The sequence below is a fragment of the Vanessa cardui genome, chromosome 11, assembly GCF_905220365.1.
Source record: "Vanessa cardui chromosome 11, ilVanCard2.1, whole genome shotgun sequence".
NCBI lineage: Eukaryota > Metazoa > Arthropoda > Insecta > Lepidoptera > Nymphalidae > Vanessa > Vanessa cardui.
The window spans coordinates 13,265,741-13,293,481 of record NC_061133.1 but is presented as its reverse complement, the minus strand read 5'-3'; the positions used below and the strand labels follow the sequence as shown (position 1 = coordinate 13,293,481).

The 27,741-nt window shown below is 37.7% G+C and overlaps 1 protein-coding gene and 1 non-coding gene across 2 annotated transcripts; one reads left to right on the top strand and one right to left on the bottom strand.

The window, feature by feature from the left end:
• Nucleotides 1-168: 168 nt before the first annotated feature.
• Nucleotides 169-27,683, bottom strand: LOC124533893 (protein KIAA0100). The gene is made up of 35 exons (XM_047109456.1): nucleotides 27,507-27,683; nucleotides 26,989-27,115; nucleotides 26,036-26,335; nucleotides 25,632-25,886; nucleotides 25,365-25,523; nucleotides 25,198-25,287; nucleotides 24,931-25,092; nucleotides 24,383-24,527; nucleotides 23,871-24,053; nucleotides 23,337-23,527; nucleotides 22,901-23,210; nucleotides 22,176-22,526; nucleotides 21,406-21,595; nucleotides 20,656-20,824; nucleotides 19,907-20,029; nucleotides 19,414-19,652; nucleotides 19,174-19,346; nucleotides 18,764-18,928; nucleotides 18,462-18,662; nucleotides 18,084-18,393; nucleotides 17,842-17,989; nucleotides 17,513-17,773; nucleotides 17,227-17,430; nucleotides 16,973-17,086; nucleotides 16,683-16,869; nucleotides 15,571-15,759; nucleotides 14,787-14,947; nucleotides 13,775-13,936; nucleotides 7,578-7,730; nucleotides 5,585-5,701; nucleotides 4,414-4,876; nucleotides 3,571-3,782; nucleotides 2,991-3,187; nucleotides 2,337-2,448; nucleotides 169-1,417 (listed from the first exon to the last, which is right to left on the bottom strand). The coding sequence occupies exons 1-35, from the start codon at nucleotides 27,563-27,565 to the stop codon at nucleotides 1,355-1,357; spliced, it is 6,645 nt and encodes a 2,214-aa protein (XP_046965412.1). The 5' UTR covers nucleotides 27,566-27,683; the 3' UTR covers nucleotides 169-1,354.
• Nucleotides 6,536-6,607, top strand: Trnad-guc. The gene has a single exon. It is a non-coding gene; the product is annotated as a tRNA-Asp (tRNA).
• Nucleotides 27,684-27,741: the final 58 nt, after the last annotated feature.

Below are 27,741 nucleotides of genomic sequence, written 5' to 3'. Positions count from 1 at the left end.
GCTGTAAGAAATATTACTTATTCTTTTTCTACCAAGTATTTCTTCTTACATCGTCAGTGTGCCACCAAACTTGGGAACTAAGATGTTATGTCCCTTGTGCCTATAGTTACACTGGCTTATCATGATCAATCATTAAAATTAATGGTTTAATAAATAAAAACGAAAATAAACATTTAGTACAAATAATATTTATTGGTACAATAACATGCCGCGTATAAAATATTTCATATACATAAATACTATTAAGAATACTGCATTACTAACAAAACTACATTACAATTTTATATATTGTAATTTAAATCTTTGCCATCATTTCCTTAAAAAAAAACAATACAGTGCCATGTATTTTAAAAAGGAGGTTTTATTCCAAGATGATATTATAGGATATACATGATTTTTTCATAATTTAACCAAGTTTTTAAACAATGCTACTTACCTTTTAATCTGTTCTTAAACACTTACAAAAATAAGCGTCCACAAATCATTTTATTTCAAAGTTCATTAAAAATAATTTATTACTTACATGATTATAATAACATAAAATTATTAATAAATAAAAACATGTTATTGAGATTACTTTTCAGTTGTTCATTACTAAATCATTAAGAGATTTGAGTTTGTTAATTAATCATTTATTTATTAGCCGATTTAATTATTTACTATCGAACTATCAATTTTGTAATAAAAGTTAAACAGGTAACCCCAATATTAGTGCTGATTTTGATGACAACCTTCAAATTAATCTAATTAGACAGTAAAGACTATCGCTATCTCTTTTCGATGTATGGGTTTAAACAGGATAGCAAGTATTTTAGCCTTTTCGGTTTGTCTTAGTACATTATGCACAGCATAAGTATAGAAATATTTTTAACAGACTATAACAATCAACATGTCGTTACATTATTTTTTATAAACACTCCTTAACAGCCTCTATTTATTTCATTTACTTATTATAAATAGTTTGGAATGATTTTTTTTTATTTTCGTTCAATTTAAATTCTAAGCTTTTATCACTCCGTTAAATATAAATAAATTTATTCATTACTTTTAACAGACAATTTTATACTTAAACACATTTTCTTTTAGTGTTGCTATATTTAATAATCAAACTTGTCTTTAAAAAAATCATTTTAAATTTATTAAAAATTGTCTTTTTCATTTTAAACGTCTTTAATATGTAACGTAATGTAATATTAAAGGAATACTTATGTCAAATAAATGTTCGTTGATTATATCAAAATATTACAACGTTTCGTATACTTAAACAATATAAAAAAACTGCATTCGAAAATATATTCTATTACGTCTCATCATGGTTCAGTTTCGTTTGATCGACAGTTTTTTTAACCTTACGCTACGATTTCGAAAACTTGAACACGCTCGGTGTGCTTTTCTTCTGCGGTTTATTTTCAGCGACCTGCAAAGTAAAAACAATAAATTTAAGTTTGATTATACATTTGCCGCTGAAATCTAACCTATGTATATATGGTATATAATATGAGATCGTAATTTTATATTTAATGTAATAAGGAAAAATAATTTCATGTTATTGTAAAAGCTTACTTGAATAAAGTAAGTTACTTATACTATATATAATAATGACACTACAAACTTAGTAAGTAGTATGAGGCATTAAATATATTTCAAACAGGAAAAAAAGAAGAAAAAGGTATGCAATTTAAAACGAACTTAAAATGTGTAATTAAAAAAAATTTGAAAGCATAATATAGGTATGTAACACGTGTATGTGACTTTTCACAAAGCGACTAAACAAGCATCAATGAGTTTTCGTATCCTTAATTAAATTTATGTCATTTTCATCACATTGTGAGGAAACTGCACGAGATCAGTCATCTGTCCTCACATCGCTAGTTGGTGACATAATAAGCTCCAAGCTTTCTCCTTAAGAGAATAGCTTTTAAATCAGCAGGAGAATATAAATGTTTAATGGGCGGGGGTTGCGTATAGTATCGTATAGTTTTTTTTTATGGTATAGGTTGGCGGACGAGCATATGGGCCACCTGGTGGTAAGTGGTCACCATCGCCTATAGACATTAACGCTGTAAGAATTATTAACTATTCCTTACATCGTCAATGTGCCACCAACCTTGGGAACTAAGATGTTATGTCCCTTGTGCCTGTAGTTACACTGGCTCACTCACCCTTCAGACCGGAACACAACAATACTGAATTCTGTTGTTTGGCGGTAGAACAACTGATGAGTGGGTGGTACCTACCCAGACGGGCTTGCACAAAGCCCTACCACCAAGTATGCATAGTATGCATAGTACCACCAAGTAAGTATAGTATATTATAGTATAGTATGGCATAGCTACGGTGCGGTCGCCCAGCAGCAGGCGCGCCTTGTCCTCCTCGTGCGGCTCGGGCGCGGCGGCGGCGCGGCGGTGCAGCTGCAGCTTCTGCCGGATCGCCTGCGACACGATCACCCTGCCACGCCGGACACAGATATTAAAATATGTTTTTTGCCAACGGTACCTCCAGACTGGCGGTATCGGACACAGATATTAAAATATGTTTTTTGTCAACGGTACCTCGAGACTATCGGGAGGTCTGAATCGAAAATCGAAATGCGCAAGGTTTATTCTAAATTAATATATTGTGCTTATAAGCAATTAAAAAAAGAAAATTTAAGATAAAGAAACAAGTTTGGTTTTCATTACGGATTTTGTAAAAAGGATTTTTAATGTTGGCAATTTTTTAAGAGAAATTAAAGTATTATATATTTTTTATCAACAAGTATTTGAAATGCATAATATAGCAGACCTATTGAAAAAACGTATGGAATATCTAATCTTGCTTATCTTTTATCCTCCTACAATTGAAATAAAGAAAGCACTCTCTTGCGATTTTTATTGGACAATAAAAAATATATATATAAAACAATGTTTAAAATCAAAATGACGTAACGTCCTTCAACTAAACAGCCAGTAATAATAATCAATCGAAATCCCGTAATAGCATAGTAATACCTTCTGGTGTCACTCTTGGTAGCCAGAAGCAGGTCGAGCCAGGTCCAGGTAACGTTGTGGTACTCCAGCGTGGGCAGCACCAGCGGCAGATCTCGGACGTCCTCCAGGTTCTTCTCCTTGCTGCCTTTGTACGAGACGCGCACCGGCACCTCTGGGATCTTGATGTAGATAAACAGCTTATTCTTCTCAGCTCGTTCCTGAATAAAAAAAGTTTTTTTTTTTTATAAATTGTATGACGAAAAATATTTGGTCATTACTGGTAAATATGGGTTAAAAACGAATCAAGCTCTAAAACTATAGGTAAAGTTTGGATGTGCTTATTGAATTTTTTATATTTTTTTATGATTTAATGTAAGTACCCACTTATCAAATATACTAAGGCTAAACAGCATTACTCAATATTGTGTTATAATTTTAAGTGTAACTACAGCCACAAGGAACATCTTGTTGGTGACACATTGGCGATAAGGAATGGTTAATAATGCTGACAGTGCCATTGTCTATCAGCGGTGGTGACCACTTACTGTTTGGTGGCCCAATTGAATTGAAGTGTTGAATTATTATTCTATATTTATCTCACCTTCATCTTTTCCACGTCGTCCTTATCCTTCTTGTCTCTCTTGACGTAGAAGTTAGAGTTTGAATCTTTGCCCTTCTTTTTAACTTTCTTGGAAGAACTGGATCCAGCTCGAAGGGTACCGTCGCCCTCCTCCTCGCCCTCCTCTATAGCATCCGGGTCTCGCTCAGGGAAGCAGAATTTGAGCATTGTGTTGAAAAATTTCTTGGTCAGACCTGGCATTATTTAGATATTGGATTTATTTTATTACCATTTTTATAAAAACATAGTAATGGTTAATAATTTTAACATTCTTATGTTAAAGCTGTTTATTTTTATGTGCAACATATGCTAAAAAAAATCAAATCAAATCAATTTTATTCAAGTAAACTTCACAATGAAGCGTTTTTGAATCGTCAACAATTAAATACTACCACCGTTTCGGAAAGCAGCTTCTAGCGAGAAGAAGCGGCAAGAAACTCGCACAGTTGCTCTTTTTAAATAAACAGATTTACAATGCTGTTGTAAATGTACAATTTACAGTGATTAGTGTCCTATGATGGAACCCGAGCTTAAATTCAGGCGTTTCTTTCTAAAAAGTATTCTTTTAATTAATAATATGATTTATTTATTAATTTAGTCTTAATAATCTTTTTAAATTTTGAGAATTAAATCATGAGTATCTCAAGCTTGACGATTATGAACAATGATTGACGACGATGTATAAACTTTATTATTCTAATCGATTTCGTTTTAATTTTTACTTTTTCCTGGTCCCTTTTAATGTTGTAAATGTTTAAAATCGATGTCCCCAACGGATGACCCTATATAACCTGGCATCTCGCTTGACGCGGAGGAGACACTGACCGATGCGGATGGGCACGATGTTGACCTCGAAGTGCTCCTTGACGGAGATGCCGCCCACGGGCGGGCGGTCGCGGCAGAACACGCGCAGCGCCGCGCGCCGCGCCACGGGCGCGCGCCCGCTCGCCGCCGCCGGCGCCAGCACCTCGGGGAACGGCTCGTTGGGCAGCAGGTTGGTCACGCGCACGTAGCCCACCTCCAGCTGGTGCTCCACCGAGTCGTCCGAGCGCGACGTCTTCGTGTACAGGAAGTTGGTCAGCAGCAGGTCGGCGATGCCCAGCTGCCCGTCGGCGTCCGTGAGCCGCCAGCGCGCCGACTTGAAGCAGATCTCGTTGTAGCGGTGCGGGCGCGCGTGCGGCGCGCGCGGCGCGGGGGCGGCGGCCGAGCGCCGCGCCTCGCGCCACGCCAGCACCATGGCGTCCAGCTCCGAGCCCAGCGACCACGCCGACTCCTTGCACTCGTTCACCTGCGCCCAGAGATAGTGAGACAACACGCTAGCCTCGGATACCAGCAGAAACATAATAATAGCTCCCATTACATTATACAGTTTTTAGCTTTATGTAACGAGGTCGTTATCATTCTATTTTAATTTTCTTACCGCTCAAAACACGAGAGGTGTTTATCCGCTATAATCTATAATTCATAAATATTTCATAATAGTTATTATTTTAAAAAAATAAAATATATATATATATATATTTATTATAATATTTTTTATTATATATATATATATATAATAAAAAAAAAAAGAAAAATATCATATTAAAAATTCCATATTTAAATAAATGCAAAAACGCTACTTGGACAATATGGCGCTGCAATGGGGTCGGTGACGTCACTTTCCTGTATTTTAATCTGTGATACATATAGTAAAAAAGCAAAGTTTACAAGAAAGTGACTTCATCATTGCCCGGCCAATAAGGAGCGTTTTGTGTCACGTGACAAACGTTTGAAAAATTGCATTTTTATTTATGGATTTTTGAATAAATTAAGTATTATTTTCAACTTTCGTCAGTAAATAACCATTTTTAAACTCATAATATACAATAATTCACAATGTATTTTTCGCATTGTCAAATAGCCTATTGTGTCGATCCACAAAGGTAAATCAAAAAGAAAAAATATACTGTTATAACATACAATACTACAACAAGCCAATCTCAACATTGAATACCTGATCGTCGAGAGCTTTGAGTTCGGCGAGAGCGACGGGGTCGTTCCCGTTGATGGACCGATTCTTGAGGTAGTATTCTTTCTCCAGCCGCCGCAACCGCGCCAGCGACTCTCGAACCTACAAACATTAAAACATCGATTAATACAGTCATTATATAATTATTACAACATAATATTATTATAACTTATATGATATAAGGCTATAAATTATTTTAAATAAAATATTTGCTGTATTTGGTAGCCGAAATGTAATGTAATTTGTCATTTTTATAAATAAAAATAAAACAATGTTTCTGAATTTAGAACATGAACATTGGGAATCTGGTTTGAAAAACGGAATATAAGGGTTGTAACGAAAACTGGAAAATATAAATATTATAAACTACATATATTAAATAATTGTATTGTTAATTATTTCATGTTTTCGTTTATTTGAAGTCTTCAATCATATAATGTATCTTTAAAATATTTTAATTTTAATATTGGAAACAGATTAACTTTTTTCAAGGCGAACTCCAAAAGACGAACACATTAATGCGGAATACAGTATATAAAGTCGATACTGAACAAAAAATAGGCCTTGCCAAAATCAAATAAATTAACTCAAAATAAACTTTGTATTTAGTTGGCTTTTCAAGCACTTTTGAATATTCATTTAAAAAAAAAATTTTAAACCTAAAGCTACTACCGGTTCGAAATGTAGATTCTGTCGCAAAAAACTCTTTTCCAACAAATAATCAATATAGAGCTAAATTATGATTTACTAAATAAATGATAACAATGTATTTGATAAAATAAACAGTATCACAGCAGGTGACACTTATGTATTTGACTCAATTGATATCATAATCGCTAAATAAGATAGCAATAATGTTTCAAGTGTAGTGCTAAATGTATCTAGAGACTGTATAGCAATTCAAATACACTCTACTATTTCGCACTTACAATCACATCCTCGGTAGTATAGTGGTAAGTATCCCCGCCTGTCACGCGGGAGACCGGGGTTCGATTCCCCGCCGTGGAGTTCACTTTTTTTTTAGTATACCATTTTTATTTGATGATTAATGAATGTAAATTTTAATACAATGCAGCAGATATAGAAATAGTATTAATTTTGGAAAAAAAGAGCTATTAAATTTTTATAAACAACCCAAACCCTACAATTTTAGAACATCACTGTGAATTTGTTTAAGAAATTGCAGAATATATTTTCTATAATATGTATAATGTTTGTACAGAATACTAATTATTGTAAAAAAAAAACGTTTTAAAGCTGTTTTTGAAAGAGCAACTACGAAAGTTTGTTCCGTTTTTTTCTGGAGGCTGTTTTTGAAACGGTAGTAGTCTTTTAATATTGACGATTCAGAAACGCTTCATTTTGGAATGTATTTGAATAAAATTGATTTGTTTTGAATGAAAACTATTTTACATGAAGTCCTTAATAAAAACTTATAAAATGACTTTCAATCTCGTTTCCTTACGATTTATATAAAATTTAGAGAATATTATCAAGGATGCTTCTATTTCTTAAAACAGGTTTGAATCAATAGGCTATTTGACTGGTTTTTAAAATCCAGACCCAGTAAAAGTTGATTTTTTTATTTCTAGTACATACTTGCCACGAATATCATATTAAAAATTCCATATTTAAATAGCGCGCGAAAACACTACTTGGACAATACGGCGGTGCAATGGGGTCGGTGACGTCACTGGCCTGTATTTTAATCTGTGGTTCATATAGTAGGCAAGCAAGGTTAACAAGCAAGTGACTTCATCATAAGCCCGGCCAATCATGAGAGTTTTGTGTCACGTGACAAACGTTAAAAAATGTTTTAGCATTTTCATTTGTCGATTTTTGAATAAATCAAGTATTATTTTCAACTTTCTTTTATAAACAACCATCTTAAAACTCATAATAAATACTGATTACAATAATTGTCACTTTATGTTTCGCATTGTCAAATAGCCTATTCGAGTAGTAGGGAGAGTGTGACCTGCGTCTGCAGCTTGTGTATGAGGTGTCGCGGGTCGGTGTCGCGGTGCAGCTGCAGCTGGAAGCGCATGCGCGCGCGCCGCTCCAGCGTGCGACGCCGCTCCGGCTCCACGTGCAACACCACATTGTTCACCACGTCCAGCAGCATCGCGTACTGACAAACCGATACACGTTAATTTAAATAAAACGAATTATAACGAGTCGAGATGGCCCAGTGGTTAGAACGCGTGCATCTTAACCGATGATTGCAGGTTCAAACCCAGGCGAGCACCGCTGATTCATGTGCTTAATTTGTCTTTATAATTCATCTCGTGCTCAGCGGTGAAGGAAAACATCGTGAGGAAACCTGCATGTGACAAATTTCATAGAAATTCTGCCACATGTGTATTCCACCAACCCGCATTGGAACAGCGTGGTGGAATATGTTCCAAACCTTCTCCTCTAAGGGAGAAGAGGCCTTTAGCCCTGCAGTGGGAATTTACAGGCTGTTGTTGTTGTTGTTGTTGAATTATAACGGATGAATCGCGTATATTAATTATTTTTAAGCATCCCGACGTTTCGAGCACTTTGCAGTGTTCGTGGTCACGGGTAGACTAAGATGACATTTGTCTATTTGAAGAACAAAGGAAATATTATTAACAACAACTTAAAAATAATTAATATACGCGATTCATCCGTTATAATTCGTTTTATTTAAATGTGTAATAATCGCGAAAATTTAAGACAACATTACGATCCACTTAACTCATTCGTCTTCATTGTGACCACTTATGTTAAATTATTAAGCAATTTATTCAAGCATTCAAATCAATAGATGATCTTTTAAATTAAACTAGTTATAACGGATTTTAATCGCGTATATTAATTTTGTTTGACATCCCGACGTTTCGAGCACTTTACAGCGTTAGTGGTCACGGATAGGTAGGTCACGCTGTAAAGTGCTCGAAACGTCGGGATGTCGAAAATAATTAATATATGCGATTCAAATCCGTTATAACTAGTTTTATTTCAATGTGTAATAATCGCAAAAATTTATGACAACATTAATAGATGATCTTTTGTTAAATACAACTTATATTAAATTTTAAGGTTCCATTAAAATTGGAACTGTCTTATTCCTTAAAAAATCTTATTAACAACATTCTCATTATTCTTTATCGATTTTAATATATATATATATATATATATACAGGGTTATTTGTAAAACATTAACAACCTCGCAGGGCTAGATTAAGAACATCATAAATAACAACTTTTGTTTTATGACCTTGAACAAAACTAAATATTTTTTCCAAAAAAACATTTCCAAGTTTTTGTTGCACTCTCTAACATTTCAATATCCTTCCGTGTTGCGTCATTCATATTTAATAATAATAGTAAAAACCCTCAACGTAATCACGTGACTGGCTCGCTATTGGCCAGCGGTTTTCGGAAAGCGCGTAGAAGGGTTTCGCGCCGCCCACACGCTTCGCTATACGTCTTCGTATTATCAGTTTAACTGACACAGCGACGCGCAAATGTTTGCAGGATGTAACAGATTTTGTTCCTCTCGTGGCTACGATGACGAATGTTTATCATAGTGTGAATGTTTGTATTTTATGTTTACGTCCGGAATTAGGATTCCCGGAAATTTTTACTCTGAAGTGCCGAGCAAAAAGTGATGTTCAGTCTCATGTTCCAATTTAAACACTTGACTAATTAATTTGCAAAAGATTATTTAGTTATTTGGTATTCGTATAACGTAGTAAAGTTAATTATTATTTTATACCTTTTCTTAAACTATGTACCTAATCTCCCGGATCCTATCTGATAATAGGATCCTCGACTCCTGATAATGAGACCGACTGTTAAGTATACTTTGAAATAAAAAAGAATTTTCATAATCGGTCAAACCGTCTTTGAGATTCCGTAACATACCTACCTACATAAAAAAGTCCCGACAAATTAAAAACCGCAATTTTAAGTCGTTTAAAAAAAGCTATAAAGCTAAATGAAAGTTAATTACGAACAAGAAAATAAATATTTCTCAATTTTAACAATCTAAGTTAAAATAAGGTACCTATTTAATTATTTATGAACAAAAGACAATATGATTATTATCAATACCTAATCTTTTTTTTAGTAAAACTGCTTGTACTACTATTACTTTACTTTAATTTATCTTATTCAAGGTAAACTAATGAGTTATTTAATCGAACAATAACTAAAATCCGATAATCACAATAAATTAAAAACTTGTCAACATTTGATCTGGCCGGCCTATCCATCAAAAGCCGTAATAATATTAATCGTGACTCATTATGTAGGTACATAGGTAAACCACAACGCCTTCATACTCCTACTTATCAAAGCATAAAACTGACCGTATTAAAATGATAAAAGGTTAAATCGTTTTGTTTAGGCACACGGCATGTTTAGATGCCTAGGTACGTAATTTACGTGTATGACTAATGTATTCAACATTTAACTATTTCTATAAAGTAATATGACACACGAATCTATTAAACATTAAAAACAGGCCATCAACTTGAAATTCCGGCTACCAGAACCAAGAATTAGAAGTGCATTTTAAAATTTTTTTTTTGGGAAGAAAGGAGTCAGTGTTATTAATTTACATTCAACAATAGAATAAAAACAAATAAGTTTTATCAAAACAAATTATTTTTCAGTTTCAAAATAGTAGGTATCTTTTCTATCCATCTATCAGAATCTTACTGTAAAGACAAGGCTGTATGGTCTAGTATCATTGCCTATATCCAATCAAGATAAATTAAAATTAAACCCTGCAATGTGACATTTATGTATTTGTTTACAATTTTTTTGCAACTTTTCGGTCTTGTTTTACGAGTTTGTTTTATGAATCATTAGTTTTAGATTTAACAGTTTTTGCAACTTACTTTTAGTTGGACTACTATTTTGCGACATTGCTACTGACCATTGCAAATTGAAAGTTTAGTTCTTTCCACCATAAGACAATTAAAAGGAAATTAAATAGTAAGTATGTTTATTTCTCTGCTATGTTTTACATTTTTTAATGTAATCTTTTGTTGGGATATTTTTTAATATTAAAGTGTGGAAAATTTAATTCATTCTTTATACCTAAGTTACCTATGTAAAATTTTGCGTATTTTGTGATACAAGATTAAATGTTGTCTGTTACTTTGCACCTCTGTACAGATGTGTACAAGACCTTGTTGATCTCCCTTAAACAATTTTAAATAAACCAATCTATTTAAAATTTTATAAATGTCATACAATTTCTATTCTCTTGACAAAAATATTGAAGAGAAAGCTCATCTTTGTGCTCAACAGCTTTCTTTATTGTTATTTCCTATGGTTGTTATTGGTATTCCTTTCTTTTAGTAAAATAAGTTTACATTACTAATACAAAGTAAAATTAAATTCTTAGAGGAAGCATAAATTAATAATGTTATTTTTGAATTGATAAGACAAAAAAATTAACTAAATTATTAAGCATGTAATTTAACTATTTTTATTTTCTTTTAGTTTGGAATTGAATAGCAGCAGATGTATTTGCTTAGATTTAAAATGTGAAAGTAAAGTCCTCATTTAAATAAAACTATTTTTATTTTGCATATGTAACTTTTTGGTATTGCTAATATTGCAATTAGAATTCAATCCAACGCCTCTGATGAAATGTTTGTTTTATGAATTCCACAATACATATTTCAGAATGGATTGTATTTTCTATCCAGTAAACTTCTGTTCTTTAATAAGTCTCATAATCTCTACAGGTAGACAACTTATCAAAAGTTGTATATCAACCATGCTGGCAAAGAGCTGATCAGACCAGCTGGGATTGGGTACCTCAAGCGAGCTAGACCAGGAAACTATCAAACCTTCCTGCAAATTTTCAGAGGAAAATCTCAATTGAACATCAATCATAAGAATAATAAAATTATTTTATTATACACAAAAGGCCTTGTTTTTTATTAATCTTGGTATTGTATGTCCCTATGGTATTTAGTAACTGTATTAATATGACTCAATATCTTTTATTCCTTTCTTCATCTAATTTGTTATAATAATATTTTTGTATAATAAATTAAGAACTGAAATAATTTTTTTTTAAACAAAAAACAGACCTTAATTTAATAAGCTTTAATTTTTATGCTTAATATTATTACATTCTTGTTAAATTTTACATTCAATTGTTTTTTTTTACAATTTATTATGAACAAACTTTATACAAAAAAACCTAAGGGCAATATTTTTATTATTCTGACTGCCTCATTTACAAAAAAAAATGCAAATATGAATTATACAATTAACTTAAAAAATATGATCTTAACTCTGTTAAACTGATTTCACGATGGAATTAGGATCTGGGTATAAAGATTCTTCTCAAGTTAAAAGACAAACTTAAGTTTTAGCTCATTGATTTTGTTTTAACAAATTAAAAATAAAACAAAAACATAATAAAATGATAGTATGGGTTTGGAACCACACACCATTTAGAATTGATAGTTTTATGGAGACCAGCTAGTTTGTGAGTATCGCGTTTAGGTAATGAGAATGACTTGTCTGTTTGAACGCTTAATTGTTACTGACTTGCTTGCTTTTATATTTGCTTAGGAATGTGAAACATACAATGAAATTATGTTAATGTATTGGTGAACCTATACAATGATGCTTATTTTAAATTAAATTTTATTCTATTGTACCTCTAAGGGTTAAATCCCGGGGATGTCTGTGTGTATTCCGCACATATTGTTCTATGTAGTCACCTTCACAACCTACACATAATCCACACCTAAAAATTAATTGTTCATTCACTCTCGATAGCACTTGTGAGTTTGACTTAACCTGGTCGAAAGCCCAAGTGATTTTCTCCACTAACATTTCACGGCTTGTGATTTCACGTCCACTATACACCAATGTTTTGACGTGTCCCCATAAATAAAAATCTAATGGCGTGATATCCGGCGACCTAGCGGGCCAGGCACGAGGTCCGCCGCGCCCAATCCAACGACCAGGAAAATTGTTATTTAAAAAATTCCGGACTTCGCGAGCATTATGCGCTGGCGCTCCGTCATGTTGATAATACATAACACGTAAATCAGCGAGGGGTATATCTTCCTCTAAATCTGGTAGTGTTTCAGTGAGGAAACGTAGGTATGTTTCTCCATTGAGTCGCTCCAAAAAGACAGGGCCTAGTAAAGTTGAATTTACAATTCCTGCCCACACATTGACGCTAAATCGGTGTTGAAAATGATGTGGTCTAGTTTTGTGTGGATTTTCATGGCACCACAAATGCTCATTGCGAGAATTGAACAAACCGACTCTGCCAAATGTTGCTTCGTCAGTCCATAAAATAGTTGGCCTCTCGTTTAGCACCCAGTTACAAAACGCAACTCGCGCGGGTTTATCGGGTTCGTTTAATTCTTGGACGCGAAGAAGGTGAAAGGGATATTTCCCTTCATTGTGTACAACACTCCATGCGAAGTATTGCGATACATTAAACCGCCGGGCTGCGTCGTTGGTGCTCGCTGCTGGATTGGCTTCGAAGAACTCCATGATTTCTTCTTCCTCTTGAACTGTGCGCCTTGGCGGACGACCACTATCTCTTAAAGGAGAACGGAATTGGCCGTAATCGCGTAATCGCTGTGTGGCAGCTAGCATTGTCACGCGGCTTGGAGTAGGCACATTTGGAAATTTAATCGCATATTGACGACATGCTTCTGAAACGTTGTCATCGCATTTCGCTAAAATGCGAACCATTTCAGTATATTCGATATTGGAATATGGCATAGTGAACTTATTAACTGAAATCAACGGACTGTAAACTGAAATTAGCAATAAGAGCACGTTGCGCGGGCACATCAAAGCGTAAGACTGCGACGGCGCATCAAAGCGTTAATTACGTCAAGTCAAGCGTGTTAACTCCGCCCATTTTGTGGGTGGAGCTAAAATCAGACTATTTTAACTGTTTTTTTTTTCATTGCCGTATAGAGTTTTTAACATTAGAGAAATCAATTTTAATATTTTTAATTTTGTATGAAAGTAAAAATTAATGAGTTATGAAAAGTCATAAAACAAAAGTTGTTGTTTATGATGTTCTCAATCTAGCCCTGCGAGGTTGTTAATGTTTTACAAATAACCCTGTATATATATATATTTTGTATAATATATTAGCAGAACGCCGGAAGATTAGAAATGTGGATGCATCTAGCGCACCTGCATGGAGTTGGTGCAGACGTCGAGGTCGTGGTGCATGAGCGTGAAGGAGTCGTAGGGCTCGGGCGCGCCGTAGCCCGCCGCGCCGCCGCCGCCCTCCTCGCTCTCCTCGTGCGACACGTAGTGGAACTCGCACGCGCAGCGCGACACTATGCGTTGCAGCTGAAGTCATGAAATAAGTATAGTACGACACAAATTAGATGTAGCATCGGAAAATGCAATGGAATGAAAATAAAACCGATTACTGCCGATTTACACAACCAATAGAAACAGCTCCCTATCGCGCCATTCGACGCTATTCGTCGCTATAGATTCACGCGTCAGAGAAAGCAAGTGCATGTAAATCGACGCGTCAAATTGACGAATATATTAGGTTCTATGATATTACAAGTTATTACGTTTGTGCAAAGATCATATTCGTATGAGAAATAAATATAGATAATTTGAGATGGCGTACTCAATTCGGATGTGATCGGCTTAACGAATTTTGCCGATGCGACATCTAAGTTGTGTCGTACTATACAATATTAGACTATTCCGTTGTTATAATATAACGACTAATCCGTTGTTATAATCGTACACATGTAAACAATAAAAAATTAAGTCATATATAACCTCAGACTGGTTAGTTTTTGACCGGTTCTTCTCAGGTCAGTACTTTTCTTCTAGTACCGGACTTTTCGGAACCAGTGGTAAAACTTAATATGACAATTAATAATAATATTGATTGAAGTTTTGACGCTACTATTTTGAATAATGAAAATTCATTTGATTTAATTGATAATAAGCAAACGTTTAATTTTATAAATTTCTAGTATTACACTAATGCTATACAATCGAGAGCATGCGAGAACGCTAAACACATACACACGTGAGCACGCTAATCACATACACACTATATTATTTCAAATGACTGCAATCCAAGGCAATCAAACTGAAGTCAGTCGCAGGACCATCGGCATGTTGTGGCTTTCGAGGAACATGGGTATATCATCACAGTGATAGTACTCACCTGAGCGAGCCCTGCGTCCGCCGAGGGCCCCACGGTGCGGCCAATGACCCCGCCGGCGGAGTGTCCGCTGCCCACGAGGCGCGGCACGTCCGGCAGCGTGCTGATCTCGGCGCCCTGCCAGCGCTCCTCAATCTCCTCGACAGACACCCACTGAATATTCTCTAGAAAATTTAAAAGCTTACTTCGAATATGACATCCTCGATTTTGATTTATTCAGGAAATTTTTCAAAAACGTTACAAATAAATTTCATATGTTAAAAAAATGTTAAAAAGTCTACCCGTGACCACGAACGCTGTAATATGCTCGAAATGTGGGGGTGTCAAAAATAATTAATATACGCGATTCGAATCGAAAATTCGAAAATGTGTAATAATCGCGAAAATTTTAAGACAACATTCATATGTTAAGTAAGATATGGCAGAATGAAAAATAGCCAAAAGATACAATTTTATCCAGTGGAAATTTTTTATGACAATATTTTGAATATCTTAAAAAGTCCAAATAATAATAAATAATAAATATGAGACAACATCACATACATTACTCTGATCCCAATGTAAGTAGCTAAAGCACTTGTGTTATGGAAAATCAGAAGTAACGAAGGTACAACAAACACCCAGACCCAAGACAACATAGAAAACTAATGACAATCTATATCGACTCGGCCGGGAATCGAACCCGGGACCTTGGAGTGGCGTACCCTTGAAAACCGGTGCACGCACCACTCGACCACGGAGGTCGTCGATCGTCGAAATCGAAAATAAATGTCAAGCGCGCTCTGACCGTCGAGCTGGTCGCGGTCGGCGGCGCTGACGGTGGCGTAGTACTGCATGGCGGACAGCGCGCCCGACCACGCGGCGGCGGCGGGCGCGCGCCGCACGCGCTGCCGCACCTCCGCGCGCGCCGCGCACAGGATCACGTAGCCGCGCGTCTCGCAGCCCTTCAGCACCACTTGCGAGTTCACCAGCTCGACTGCGCGCGCACACACTTGATCACTGTCGTACTTTAAACAACCTCACCAAGTCTATAGGCGTGCACAAGTTCGTCAGGAATGACAAGTCGTTTTTTTTAAGCCCCGACGCAAAAACGACAGGGTTTAAGTTTAAGGTGTCTGTGTAAATGTGTATATGTCTGTCTATGGCATCCCAAACGAATGACCAGTTTTTAATGCGGTTTTTTTTTGTTTGAAAAGTATATCAGTCGTAAGTGTTCTTATCTATATTTGGTGGGAATCGATTCTGGTCTTCAAGGTCATCAGGTCGTTTGTTAGGTTAGCATGATAGGAATGTAACACGATCAGTTTGCTTGCAAGCGTATGTGGGATCTGACATTTGAAACACATTACTGTTTCAAATGTTAGATCCCACATTCTTCTGGAACTACTGAGCTGGTCTGCTGTTAGAAGTCGAAGACAGGAAACGTAACCTTGACTGACTGCCTTTTAATCACACCCCATCGAGTTTGGGCTCATTGAATTTGCTTTGTTTGGTCGGGTTTTTTTTTTAAATTTTTAATATAATTATTTCGTATCACCATAATTTATGTACTCCATATTTATGAACTAGTCGGCTTAAAATTACATGCAGTGTGATCAACGAATACTATCGCTTCGTCCCTCAAAGCTAAGGATTCCCATGCTTCTATAGGCAAGGCAACTCTTTTCCAAAAAAGCCTAATTAATCACTTTAAAAATTCTTTATTTTCTTTCACTTTAAGAAATTTTTAGTTTTTTTTTTTTTTTATAATTATTCCTTATTATTAGGGACGAAGCGATACTATTCGTTGGTCACACTGCATGTAATTTTAAATCGACTAGTTGATAAATATGGAGTACATAAATGAAGGTGTACACGCTGCTAGACTTGAACGCTCAGCGCGGTAGCAGGGCAACATACTGAGGCAGGCGGTGTGCGAGTTGTCGTCGTCGAGCACGTGCTTGAGGTGCAGGTGCGAGGGGTGCGCGGGCGGCGCGTCGGCCTCCGCGCCCGCCAGCTCGTCGCTGAACACCACGGGCGCCTCGCCGCCCGCCTCGCCCGCCTCCGCCACCAGCGCCGCCAGCATGTTGGCGCCGCCGCCCGCGCCCTGCGAACCGATAACATCAAATTAGTGTAGTAAAACAACGACCTTATAAGTATAAACAGAATGATAATAAATCAATATTTTATTAGGTTGGCGCCAAACTCACTTGCGTTGGAGCTGGTGGTGGAGAAACTACGTCAGATTCTCGTTGATTCTTTGGTGAAGTCGTAGGTTTCTCTTCCTCTTTTAGTGCTTTGGTTGAAAGATTCTTTTTGAGTTGCTAAAAAAACAAAAGGAAATATATCTTAATTAATTTTAATTTCATGGCAAAATAAATATATCATTTATTGTTTTGCCTACAGTACAGTAATAAGAAAAACTTCGCACGTTCAAAGTCATATGACATCTGCGTTCCATTACCTGCGTTTTGATGTAAGTATCTATGAGGGCAAAAGCGAGGTCGCGGTTGAGTTTAGTCCAGGCCCCGCGCAGGTCGTGCACGGCCAGCCGATGCGTCGGCGCCGGCGTGGAGCCCGCCCCGCCCGCCTCGCGGCCGTACGACACCCGACGCACCGACAGGCAGTAGCACTTCTCCATGGCCGGCGGGTTCAGCATCGACGAGTTCTGCATCAAACGAATGCAACATATCGGACACATGTGTAACACGTCTCCTGCGATGGAGGACAGGCAAGGACAGGCAGCCGACCTCGTCGTCGGCGTCGGGCTGGGCCGGGTGCGCGTGGTGCGGCGCGTGGGGCGGCGGCGCGGGCTGCGCGGGCGTCTTGAGCCAGATCTCGGCGTCGTTGAGGTCGCAGTTCATGTAGAGCGTGGCCCACACGGCGCGCGCGCGCCGCAGCAGCGCGTCCGAGTTGGCCACCAGCGCCAGGCGGTGCCGCGCGCCGCACGTCACGCGCGCGCCGCGCATCTCGATGCCGCGCTGCATGGACGACGACGACCAGTAGAACACCTGCACACACGCGACACGTGAGCCTCACCACACACACCGCGCCGGCGGGCGCGCCCACCGACCCTCACCTGCAGGTTGTGGAGGGTGAGGGACACGCTGACGTTCCGATAGTGGCGCGACAGCTGCGGCTTGCGCGGCCGCAGGTTGTTGAACACGCGCCCGCGCCGCGTGGGCCGCGTCGTGCCCGACAGGATCAGCTTGAGGCTCTCGAACCATCTGAGTTCATTTTCAACATGGAGTTACTTCCGTAGAAAAACGTCCCACCGGAGTGATCATTCTCAGTATACCCATCCCCTCCCCCGCCACAAACCTCAGCGTACTTCCGTACAGCAGAAGCACGGGTCCGTCGCCCTCGATAGGTTTGGTGTCCATACTCAGGTGCAGGTCGAGACCCTGCGAGCGGAAGGCTCGGTACGAGTCGTGCTCCTGGTTGCTGGAGTACTCCGGCAGGCGCGTGGGCGCGCAGGGCGCCACGGCGTGGTGGTCGCGCGGGTCGCCCACGCACTGCCAGCCCAGCTTGACGGCGAGCCGCAGCGCCGGCACGCGCAGCACGCGGCAGTCGTCGTACTTGCTGGCCGTGCGCACGAACACCTTCAGCTCTCCCAGGAAGCCGAGCTTGCCTGGAGGAAACGTCGATACAACGATCCATTCACCTCCCAGACTCTCGTCACTGAAGCTAGGCCCCTACCGTTAGTCCAGTCCAGAACCAGATCGCTCCACGTCACTTCCATCTCCTCGGTCGTATTGTAGGGATCCAGAGACACGTGCAGTAGACACGTGAACTTGGTGCAATTGACCGTCAGTCGTCCGTGAAACAGCAGTCGTACCTTATCCCACCACGCCAGGGGGGCTGAGGGGTCCAGTGAAGGTCGAGATACTTGATCAAATGCTGAGGGAAAAAGTTATACCAAGTAAAAATGAAAAGAGGATTTCAATTTTATTCATACCATTTGCCACAGAGACTTATAATAAGCAAAAAAGTTTACTTACCAAGATTACAGTGTGCTATGACAGGTTCCCAACACGGTCCGAAGGCATAGCTGTATTCCGTCATTTCGCAGCAGAGGTCGTAGTACCACTTCAGAGGCATCATGCTTCGCTCCAATTCGAACTTACCCCAAGGTTCGCCCTGGTCAATAACAACCGTTCTAACCGCTGAAAATTTATGATTTGGTGTTTAAAGTTATTTCTTTTTTTAAATGATTTTACAACATTTAATACCGAACTGAAAAGACTATACAATTCAATAACTATCATTTAATAAATGTTACTACTTTTGCCTTTTTTATCTGCAAGCTACAAATTTAGTAAGTTCTATCTTTGAGTCGGTAGTTTTCTTTAACAACCGAAGCACACGACATCAAGTTTATAGTGTTCATTTTAATAGAATAAAATAGTACCCCTAGGCGGCGGCTGCTCCTCCGCTGCCATCAGGGTCCCCCAGAGCTTCAACTCGCTGAGGCTGAGCAGCGGCTGCGGGAAGTCGCGCAGGCGGAGCTGCCACAGCGCGCAGCTCACGCTCACGGCGCGGCACCACAGCGTCGTGAACTCGATGCCGTCCTCGGGCCACGGCCTGCGGGGCGTGCGCGGGGTCAGGGCGGGGGGGTGTAGCGGGCGGGGCGGCGCGGGGCGGCACTCACGAGTCGGGGTCGAGGTGTCGCAGGCGCGCGGAGGCGCGGCGCGCGCCGTGCACGCTGCGGTCGGCCAGCGCCAGCAGCGACAGCGCGCTGACGACGCAGGCCACGAGGCGCGTGCGCGGCGGCGGCGCGGCGCGCGTGCGCTGCACGTAGATCTGCGCGTCCTTGTGGCGCAGCGCCGCGTACAGCTCCTCCACCTTGCCGGCCGGCAGGAACAGGTGCGGCTTGCACAGCTCCTGCACCTGGGGACGGATCGAGGAGCTGACTGCCCGCTTACGGCTTCTTTATTAGTACCCATATACCGCGCACCTTAGGACTACAATCCGACAATAATGACCAATTTCAACATGACCATTTAAGTTAATTCAACCGTCAATCATGTGAACTAATATATCATGTATCTTGCTAATATCACACCGTCTCCTTTAAAACTCTCGACGTCACAAACCTATTTTGTGAGATCAGAAACCTTCGTTGCTTCCACTCTCACACCTACCTTGGCGTCAAGCATCGTTCTTCGTTTCTGGCTCTCCTTGTATTCGTCCTCCAGTAGTTCATAATTATCTCTTAGCCTGACTTCAAAGGGATCGTCGCTCATTTCAATTATTATCTCGTCGATCTGAAAAATATTAAACGCAACAACTCAGTTATTTCTTTTGTATGATTATGTAATAAAAACAATTATATACTACAACTAACATAAGTGCTACAATGTCTCACACTGCTCGACTTTGGAGCGACACTTAATTGAAATTATGAACAAATATGATAATATAAACCAAAATTATAGCTTGGGGCATTTAAAGGCAAGTGGTCACAACCAGTCGTATAAATTAGCACGGCAAAAAAATATTACCCACACCTTACATTGATATTAAGTAATGCCATTTCGAAGTGAAATATGTGATACCTATTCAGCCAAGCTTGCCCAAAGTCCCACTAAGAAAAATCTTCCAGTACCAAAATTATCAATAAAATATCACAAGAAGCACTTTTATTTTCAAACTATCCTCTTTTATATATGAAATCAAAACCCTAAAAACTTCGATCACAAATAAAGTTCCCTGCAAGCTCGTTTTTGGCCCAAACAACTTCTATTCGTATAATTTACAAATTTTGAGAACATCCGAATTTGTAACACTCGTGGAAGTATCAGGAGTATTTGCAATCCAAACTGCTATTTACAAATATTAGAAAAATATATATAATTTGTTTATCTTGTATATATGAGTGTTTCTGATATACCTTTATATGTAAATCGCTTGGCAAGGGACTGTCCTCTGTGAAGGGCTTCTTCTTAATTCCATGTATCAATTTGATCCATTTGAAAAGCGACACGAATTCGCCTTGCACTGCTTCCGCGAAACGATGTTTGTATGGAAATATAACTCGGACTAAACCTACGTTGACAGCCCTGAAATAAAGTAACAATAGGCTATTTGACTGGTTTTTAAAATCCATTTTATATTATTTAGTAGAGGCTAAGGAACCCAGTAAAATTTGATTTTTTTAATTCTAGTATATATTTGCCGAAAAATATCATATTAAAAATTCAATATTTAAATAACGCGCGAAAACGCTAGTTGGACAATATGGCGCTGCAATGGGGTCGGTGACGTCACTTTGCTCTATTTCAATCTGTGGTACATATAGTAGAAAAGCAAGGTTTACAAGAAAGTGACTTCATCATAAGCCCGGCCAATCAGGAGCGTTTTGTGTCACGTGGCAAACGTTTGAAAACTACTAAAACACTAAATAAATAAATAAATAAATTATTTTCAAGTTTCGTTAGTAAATAACCATTTTTAAACTCATAATATACACTGATTACAATAATTCACAATTTATTTTTCGCATTGTCAAATAACTTATTGGAAAAGAGACAGTTTACAATTTATTGAATTTAAATTGAGAACAAATTTCACAGAAAAAAAACAATGTCAATTTTTTTTTTAAATATTTAACGAATGAGTTCATGCACACCGTCAGACTTACCAAACCTTATTCCACATAAGAACAAATCCCTCATTCGCCTTCCTCTCAACCCTTATTTCGGGATCATCAGCGGCTCTCTCCATGGAGTAACCTTCAACTGTGATTATCTCATCACCATTCAAGATCATCTTCAACTGGCTCCATAATATCGACAAACCTTTTTCATGGTCGTATGCAATCGTCATGTCATCTATAATAAGTAATATACATATTTATGTCCTTTCACAATCAAAGGAAAAAAGGTAAACAAACAATTTTGAACTTGAATTGACAAATTTTAAATAGATTAGGTACAAGTAGGTAAAAGTACTGAATGGGTCGTTTTTGAGTCAAACCAGTCACGAATGACATATTTTTTTATAATATAATAAAAAAGTAAAATTTATATGTTTGTGGGTAGGAGGTAATCTTCTAAACTAATCTTACTAATACTACTTTTTTATATTGTGTTTTTTATATGGCAATTCAAGACCCTGTAAGAGCCTTTTTGAATATGATAAATTCCACTTGATAATTCATTTGTATAAAGCTACATTAGTCGTGGATATACTATGTCTCTTTCATCCATATACATATAAGAACTTGTAAGATTACCTTCGAATCACCATGTAAAAAAGTAAGTGACTTTTTCCTAAATTATGAATATATATTTAATGGTTTCAGACACAGACTTAGAGGGCAAATTAACAGAAATATGTCAATATTGCGTTTTGATCTCTAAACATGTGATATGTTTATCAAATAATGATATGCAAACAAATAATACTGACCAGTTGCAAAGAGCATATGATTACTCTGTGATAAAATTATTCCAAAATTAGTTTGACTCTTGAACGAGACTCTCCAATCTATCGCTCTACTGCTCTTCTGTTTCGATTTCGATACATCGCTGTCACTTTCCCTCTTCAGTCTCAGCTCATCCCTGAATTTTCTGACCGCTCTCACGAAGGTGAGAATCTTAAGGTGCAAATTTGCGCTCCATTCGAAGTCAACGTTTTCTATGAATTGAAAATCCAGCAAAACGGAGTGCCTCTCTCTGGAGGGCACTCGCTCTATCCTGGCGAGGCGCACGTGGAAAAATGCCGTCGGTATTTCATCTGACCGCTGACACACCACATTCCCTGCAATCATTTAAAACATAATAACAATAGCGCATATTGAACACCCTGCTATTTAATTTATATAAATGTTTGAACGCTATTTTCTAATTGTGTATGGAACTAAAATCGTCAATTTTTGAGTACATTTCGTGGGTCCCTGGAGGGCTCACATTGGACTCAATAGGTGATGTTGCAATTGAGAAGTAAATAAAAATCTTCTCATACCTTAAAAACTGCGGGACACATAGGTAGTTCTTTTATTATTTTTTATATTGTGTCTTACATTGCCAGTATTTATGGACAGTAGTTACTACTAACCACCAGCTCTGCTACATAATTGGGCTACCTAGTACCTATATAACAATAAAAAGGCTTTATAAATAAAAATTATTAACCTTGATAAGGCACCATTTCGACCATCTTCAACCCGGACACGAGCGCCCCCGCCTTCGCGGTAGTTTTCTCCAAAGTCACAGCATCGATTCTCGTCATTAAGCACATTTTTTCATCGATAATTAGGAACAAATTGATATGAGATAAGGCCACATTGACCGCTATATTACAAGAGGAATCGGGAACTACGGGTTGAGGTGATTTTGGCGTCGAGGTAGTTCGGTAGTCGTTTAGACAATCCACAAACGATATCAACGAGTCAGCAATTTCGGAACTCCATTCGAGCCGAAGACAGTCCATCATGGCTTCAATCTAGAAAAAAAAAAAAAAACAATTTTATAGATCAGTTTAGTTTCTCTATATATATATATATATATATATATATATATATATATATATATATATATATATAATTTAATTTAGACAAGTCACAGATACCTTGGAGTCCCTGGGGCCGTGCGTGCCCCACTTGACGAGCGCCACGGCGAGCAGCGCCGAGCGCCACGTGTGCTGGCGCCGAGGGGGGGGCTCGCCCCCCGACCCCGCCCACCCGCCGTCCACCAGCAGCTCCGCGCTCCAGTGGCGCGACCCCACCACCAACTGCGCCACCACCCACTTGTAAGGCTCCTCTATAACACGCATTTAAACTTGTTTAAATTTTTCAAAAATCAAATCAATTTTATTCAAGTAAACTTCACAATGAAGCGTTTTTGAATCGTCAATAATCAAATACTACCACCGTTTTGGGAAAGCAGCTTCTAGCGAGAAGAAACGGCAAGAAACTCGCATAGTTGCTCTTTTCAAATAAACACATTTACAATGCTGTTATTGACAGTAATTAGCGTTCATTAAGCATTGTTACAATACTTTTTTTGTCGTTATTAATACCGATCAAATGTTAATATTATATTATTTAGACACATCATTAGAAAGAAGAACATCTTAAAGAAACTTGTATGAAATAGGCAATACCTCGTGTATCCAGCAGCTGGTCCAACTTGACCTTCAAGCCGCTGCAGCCGGCCGCCAGCGCGCTGTCGGCGTGCGCGGGCGCGGACGAGCGCAGCGCCCGCAGCGCCACCCCGCGCAGCTCGGCGCAGCCCTGCACGGCGCAGCTGCTGGCCACGCGCGCCCACCACGACTGCGCGTCCCACGCTGCCGGCAGCCGAGACATGACGTCAGTATTTACTGACACAATGACACAATATTATCTCGATATTAAATGTTTTGATATTATGAGAGCCTATAACTCAATAAACGGAGACAAAGATTTAGATATTTTCGGTAACATAAAAAAATTTAAAAATAAATTATTAATTGTAAATACTCAAAATTGTTTAGTTTAGATAGTTTACTTATGTTATCTTTATTTTAATTTATTGTTATTATGTAAATAGTCTTTAATTAGCTTTTTTTTTAACTTCTTTTTTTTTAGTGTGTACTTTGTTGGTGATCTAATAAATAAATAAATAATTGCTACTTACGTTTTGTGGGGGATTCGGATATTTTTAACGGTTTCGATTTCTTCAGTCGCTGCCACGCACTGTACCATTCGAACGCATTGCTATGGTTGTAGGTGAGGTTTAGCGTGCTGATGATGAGGTACAGGTTGAGGACACCCTTCTCCAGCTGTGAATATGAAACGCCAAAATAAAGTAATCACTGCTATCACAGTGCAAAATAACAACAAACAAACAACAACAGCCTGTAAATTCCCACTGCTGGGCTAAAGGCCTCCTCTACCTTTTGAGGAGAAGGTTTGGAACATATTCCACCACGCTGTTCCAATGCAGGTTGGTGGAATACACATGTGGCAGAATTTCTATGAAATTTGTCACATGCAGGTTTCCTCACGATGTTTTCCTTCACCGCTGAGCACGAGATGAATTATAAAGACAAATTAAGCACATGAATCAGCGGTGCTTGTCTGGGTTTGAACCCGTAATCATCGGTTAAGATGCACGCGTTCTAACCACTGGGCCATCTCGACTCTCCCCGTGCAAAATACCCCGAGTTAAAAATCTAATCTTACCTTAGCGTCTAATTTGAGCTTGTTGATAAAGACTAAGGTATCGGCCCGGGCCTGCACCCGCAACTGGTCCATTTGGACCGCCACGTACACCTGCGGCAGGCCCACCACCTGCGCTACGGACGCACTCACTACCACCGAGGCAGAACTGAATCTAGAATTAACCTGATAAATTTTCGGATGGAAATATATTAATGATTTGAGTCAAACAAATATATCTCTGTGATGAAAAGTGAGAAAAATGTTTTAATAATTTAACAATTATCTTACTTGTAAGCCTTGCAATGTTGTCTCAAAATGTGTCTTCGTTATGTTGTCAATACAGCCTATTTTAGTTGCATCAATTTTGAGACTAAATATCTGTAAACCAAAGAATGTTTCGTATTTTCTTTCGTTTATATAGATAAGACAATATAAAAATTTATTTGCAATATTACCTTTGGAATAGCTGGCGAGAGTCTCGGTAAAAGAGTATCATAATGATCTTCCATGAAATGTGGTAACCTTGAATGTTTTCTTTTCTTGCGATTTTGAAGAAAAACATATAATTCATCTTGAAGCATTACTGTTGTATTCGTAACAACTGTATGAATTTTCTGTAATGAAAATTAAACTTTATTCATTAAAATATAAGGTAATATTTGCTTTGATATAGTAAACTATTTAAACTACAGATTTAATCAAATGTTTTGATATTATCTTACTTCAACATTTAATGGTCCTTCTGCTTTCACGGTGCCTTCAATTAGCACACTACACGATGCCTCGGCTAAGCTTTTACTGGTTTTCAATATCATCACTCTAGCATTTACAATGTTAGCTGAAAATACCAGCGCACGCGCAGGCCCGCCGGCCGCACCATCTGCGTGTACTTCTGATACAGATGCGTGCACACTCCATGCATTATCTACATTACTATTAATTGTCACTATTGCATTATAGATGTGGACTCCCATAAACTGAAATTTTATAAATATTGTGACTATAGTACCTTGTAAGTATGTTGATAAAAAAAACTAACCAAATTTCGTAGAATAACTACTAATGATGATTAAATTGTTTTCAAGGACTATTAACTATGGAAAGAAAAAACACCTATAATATATACCTGAGCAAACATAATAAGGCTAGGAGGCAGCTTTTTATTTCTAAAATCTAGTAACTTCTGCTGTCCAAGACCACTGAGGTCTCTTTCCAGGGTACTGTAACCACTTGCTTCATCATCAAGTCCGTCAGACCTGGAGCTTGAATTCTGCTTTGATAGGAGAGGCTTTAAGATAGTCTCAACCACTGCACTTCTCTTTTCTTCTGCATAATTATTTACTTCTACCGACTTGATTACTACAGAAACTAATTTATTTATCTCTGAGTTGAAAAAGCTACTCTTAAAAGACACTTCCTCTATGTGCTGGAAAAAAAATTGTATTAGAACAAGTTTATAAAAAGGCCAAAATCATAAAACATAGCGAATGTAATGTGGATCTTAACATAACACAGTGGGTACAAATCAAAGGAGATACCAGATCTTAAAAGATGTCATTTGTGTTTATAATTCATCGCATCGTACTTGGCAATAAAAAAAAAACAAACTAAGGATAACTGGCTTATGTAGATAAAATTTGCCTGCTAATTTTCTAAAATGCCATGGATGGAACAGGCTAGTGGAATAATCTAAACTCAAAGTCATAGTCTAATTTGATCAGTGTAACATTAACAGATATTTTTCTGTATACATTTTTTTAAAGAATTCTAATTAGTCTAATAATAATCATAGATCTTGTTTCTGATATAATGCTCTCTAACTGGATTTTTTTGGATTTAGATATACAAAACAAAAAATGTTTCAAATTTTCCAAATGTTTCAGTAATGAATATAAGATAAGAAAGTGTTAAAAAAATGACATGCTAACATTTTGTAGATTTCATGTGTAGACTATTAATTTTTATTCCATATAATCACAGAAAAAACAAACAGCCTTTACAAATAATTAACTGCTTCATCAATGAGATTTAAGCATAACTTTGTCAGCTTATTAAGCATACTTTAATCCCAATACTTACAATTGAGTATCCATCTTTTGATAAGCTAACATCTCGCAATATTAATTTTGGCACAGCTATCCTTCCAATCTTCAGTTTTATGTGATACTTTCTTTTGAAAAGCCATGCTAATACAGCTGGTAGTAACCTGAAATAAGAAATATATAAATGCATTTAATATTATATTTATTATCCACATTGTCAGTCGAAGGGAAAAAGTGCTAAAGTCCTAAACTATACTTTTTGAAAATGAAGTTTATGAACTCTAAACCTTATTTTCAAACACAGTTTAATGGGATTTATAACAATAACTATAGAGAGACCTGCTATGGCGACCATTGATATTAGTAGTATTATTAATTTGAATAAATAAGAAAATTTAAGTAGTTTTTGTTCACACTATGCAGTTAAAAAACCACACACCTTTTACAATTCTTATGTTAACACACTCTAATACTAACTTTCTGGTTACTAAAACTACCAATTAGTGCGGCATATTATTTAACAGGAAAACAAACAGAAAGTTATCATCTACTTACCATGATACACAAGAATATATCAAAACAAAAATTAGACATAGTACGAGAAATATATTCATTTTTAAATATTTAAACAATTCATTGAACTTTTATAATGTTTATTTATTTAAATACATTCATTTTTTCAATAAATGATAACCAACGTATCAAAATAGTTTAGCCGTAATCATATTACTCATTGTGACATTTATTGTCAAAATATTTCGTATAAATGTCAAATTCTTGTCAAAATATT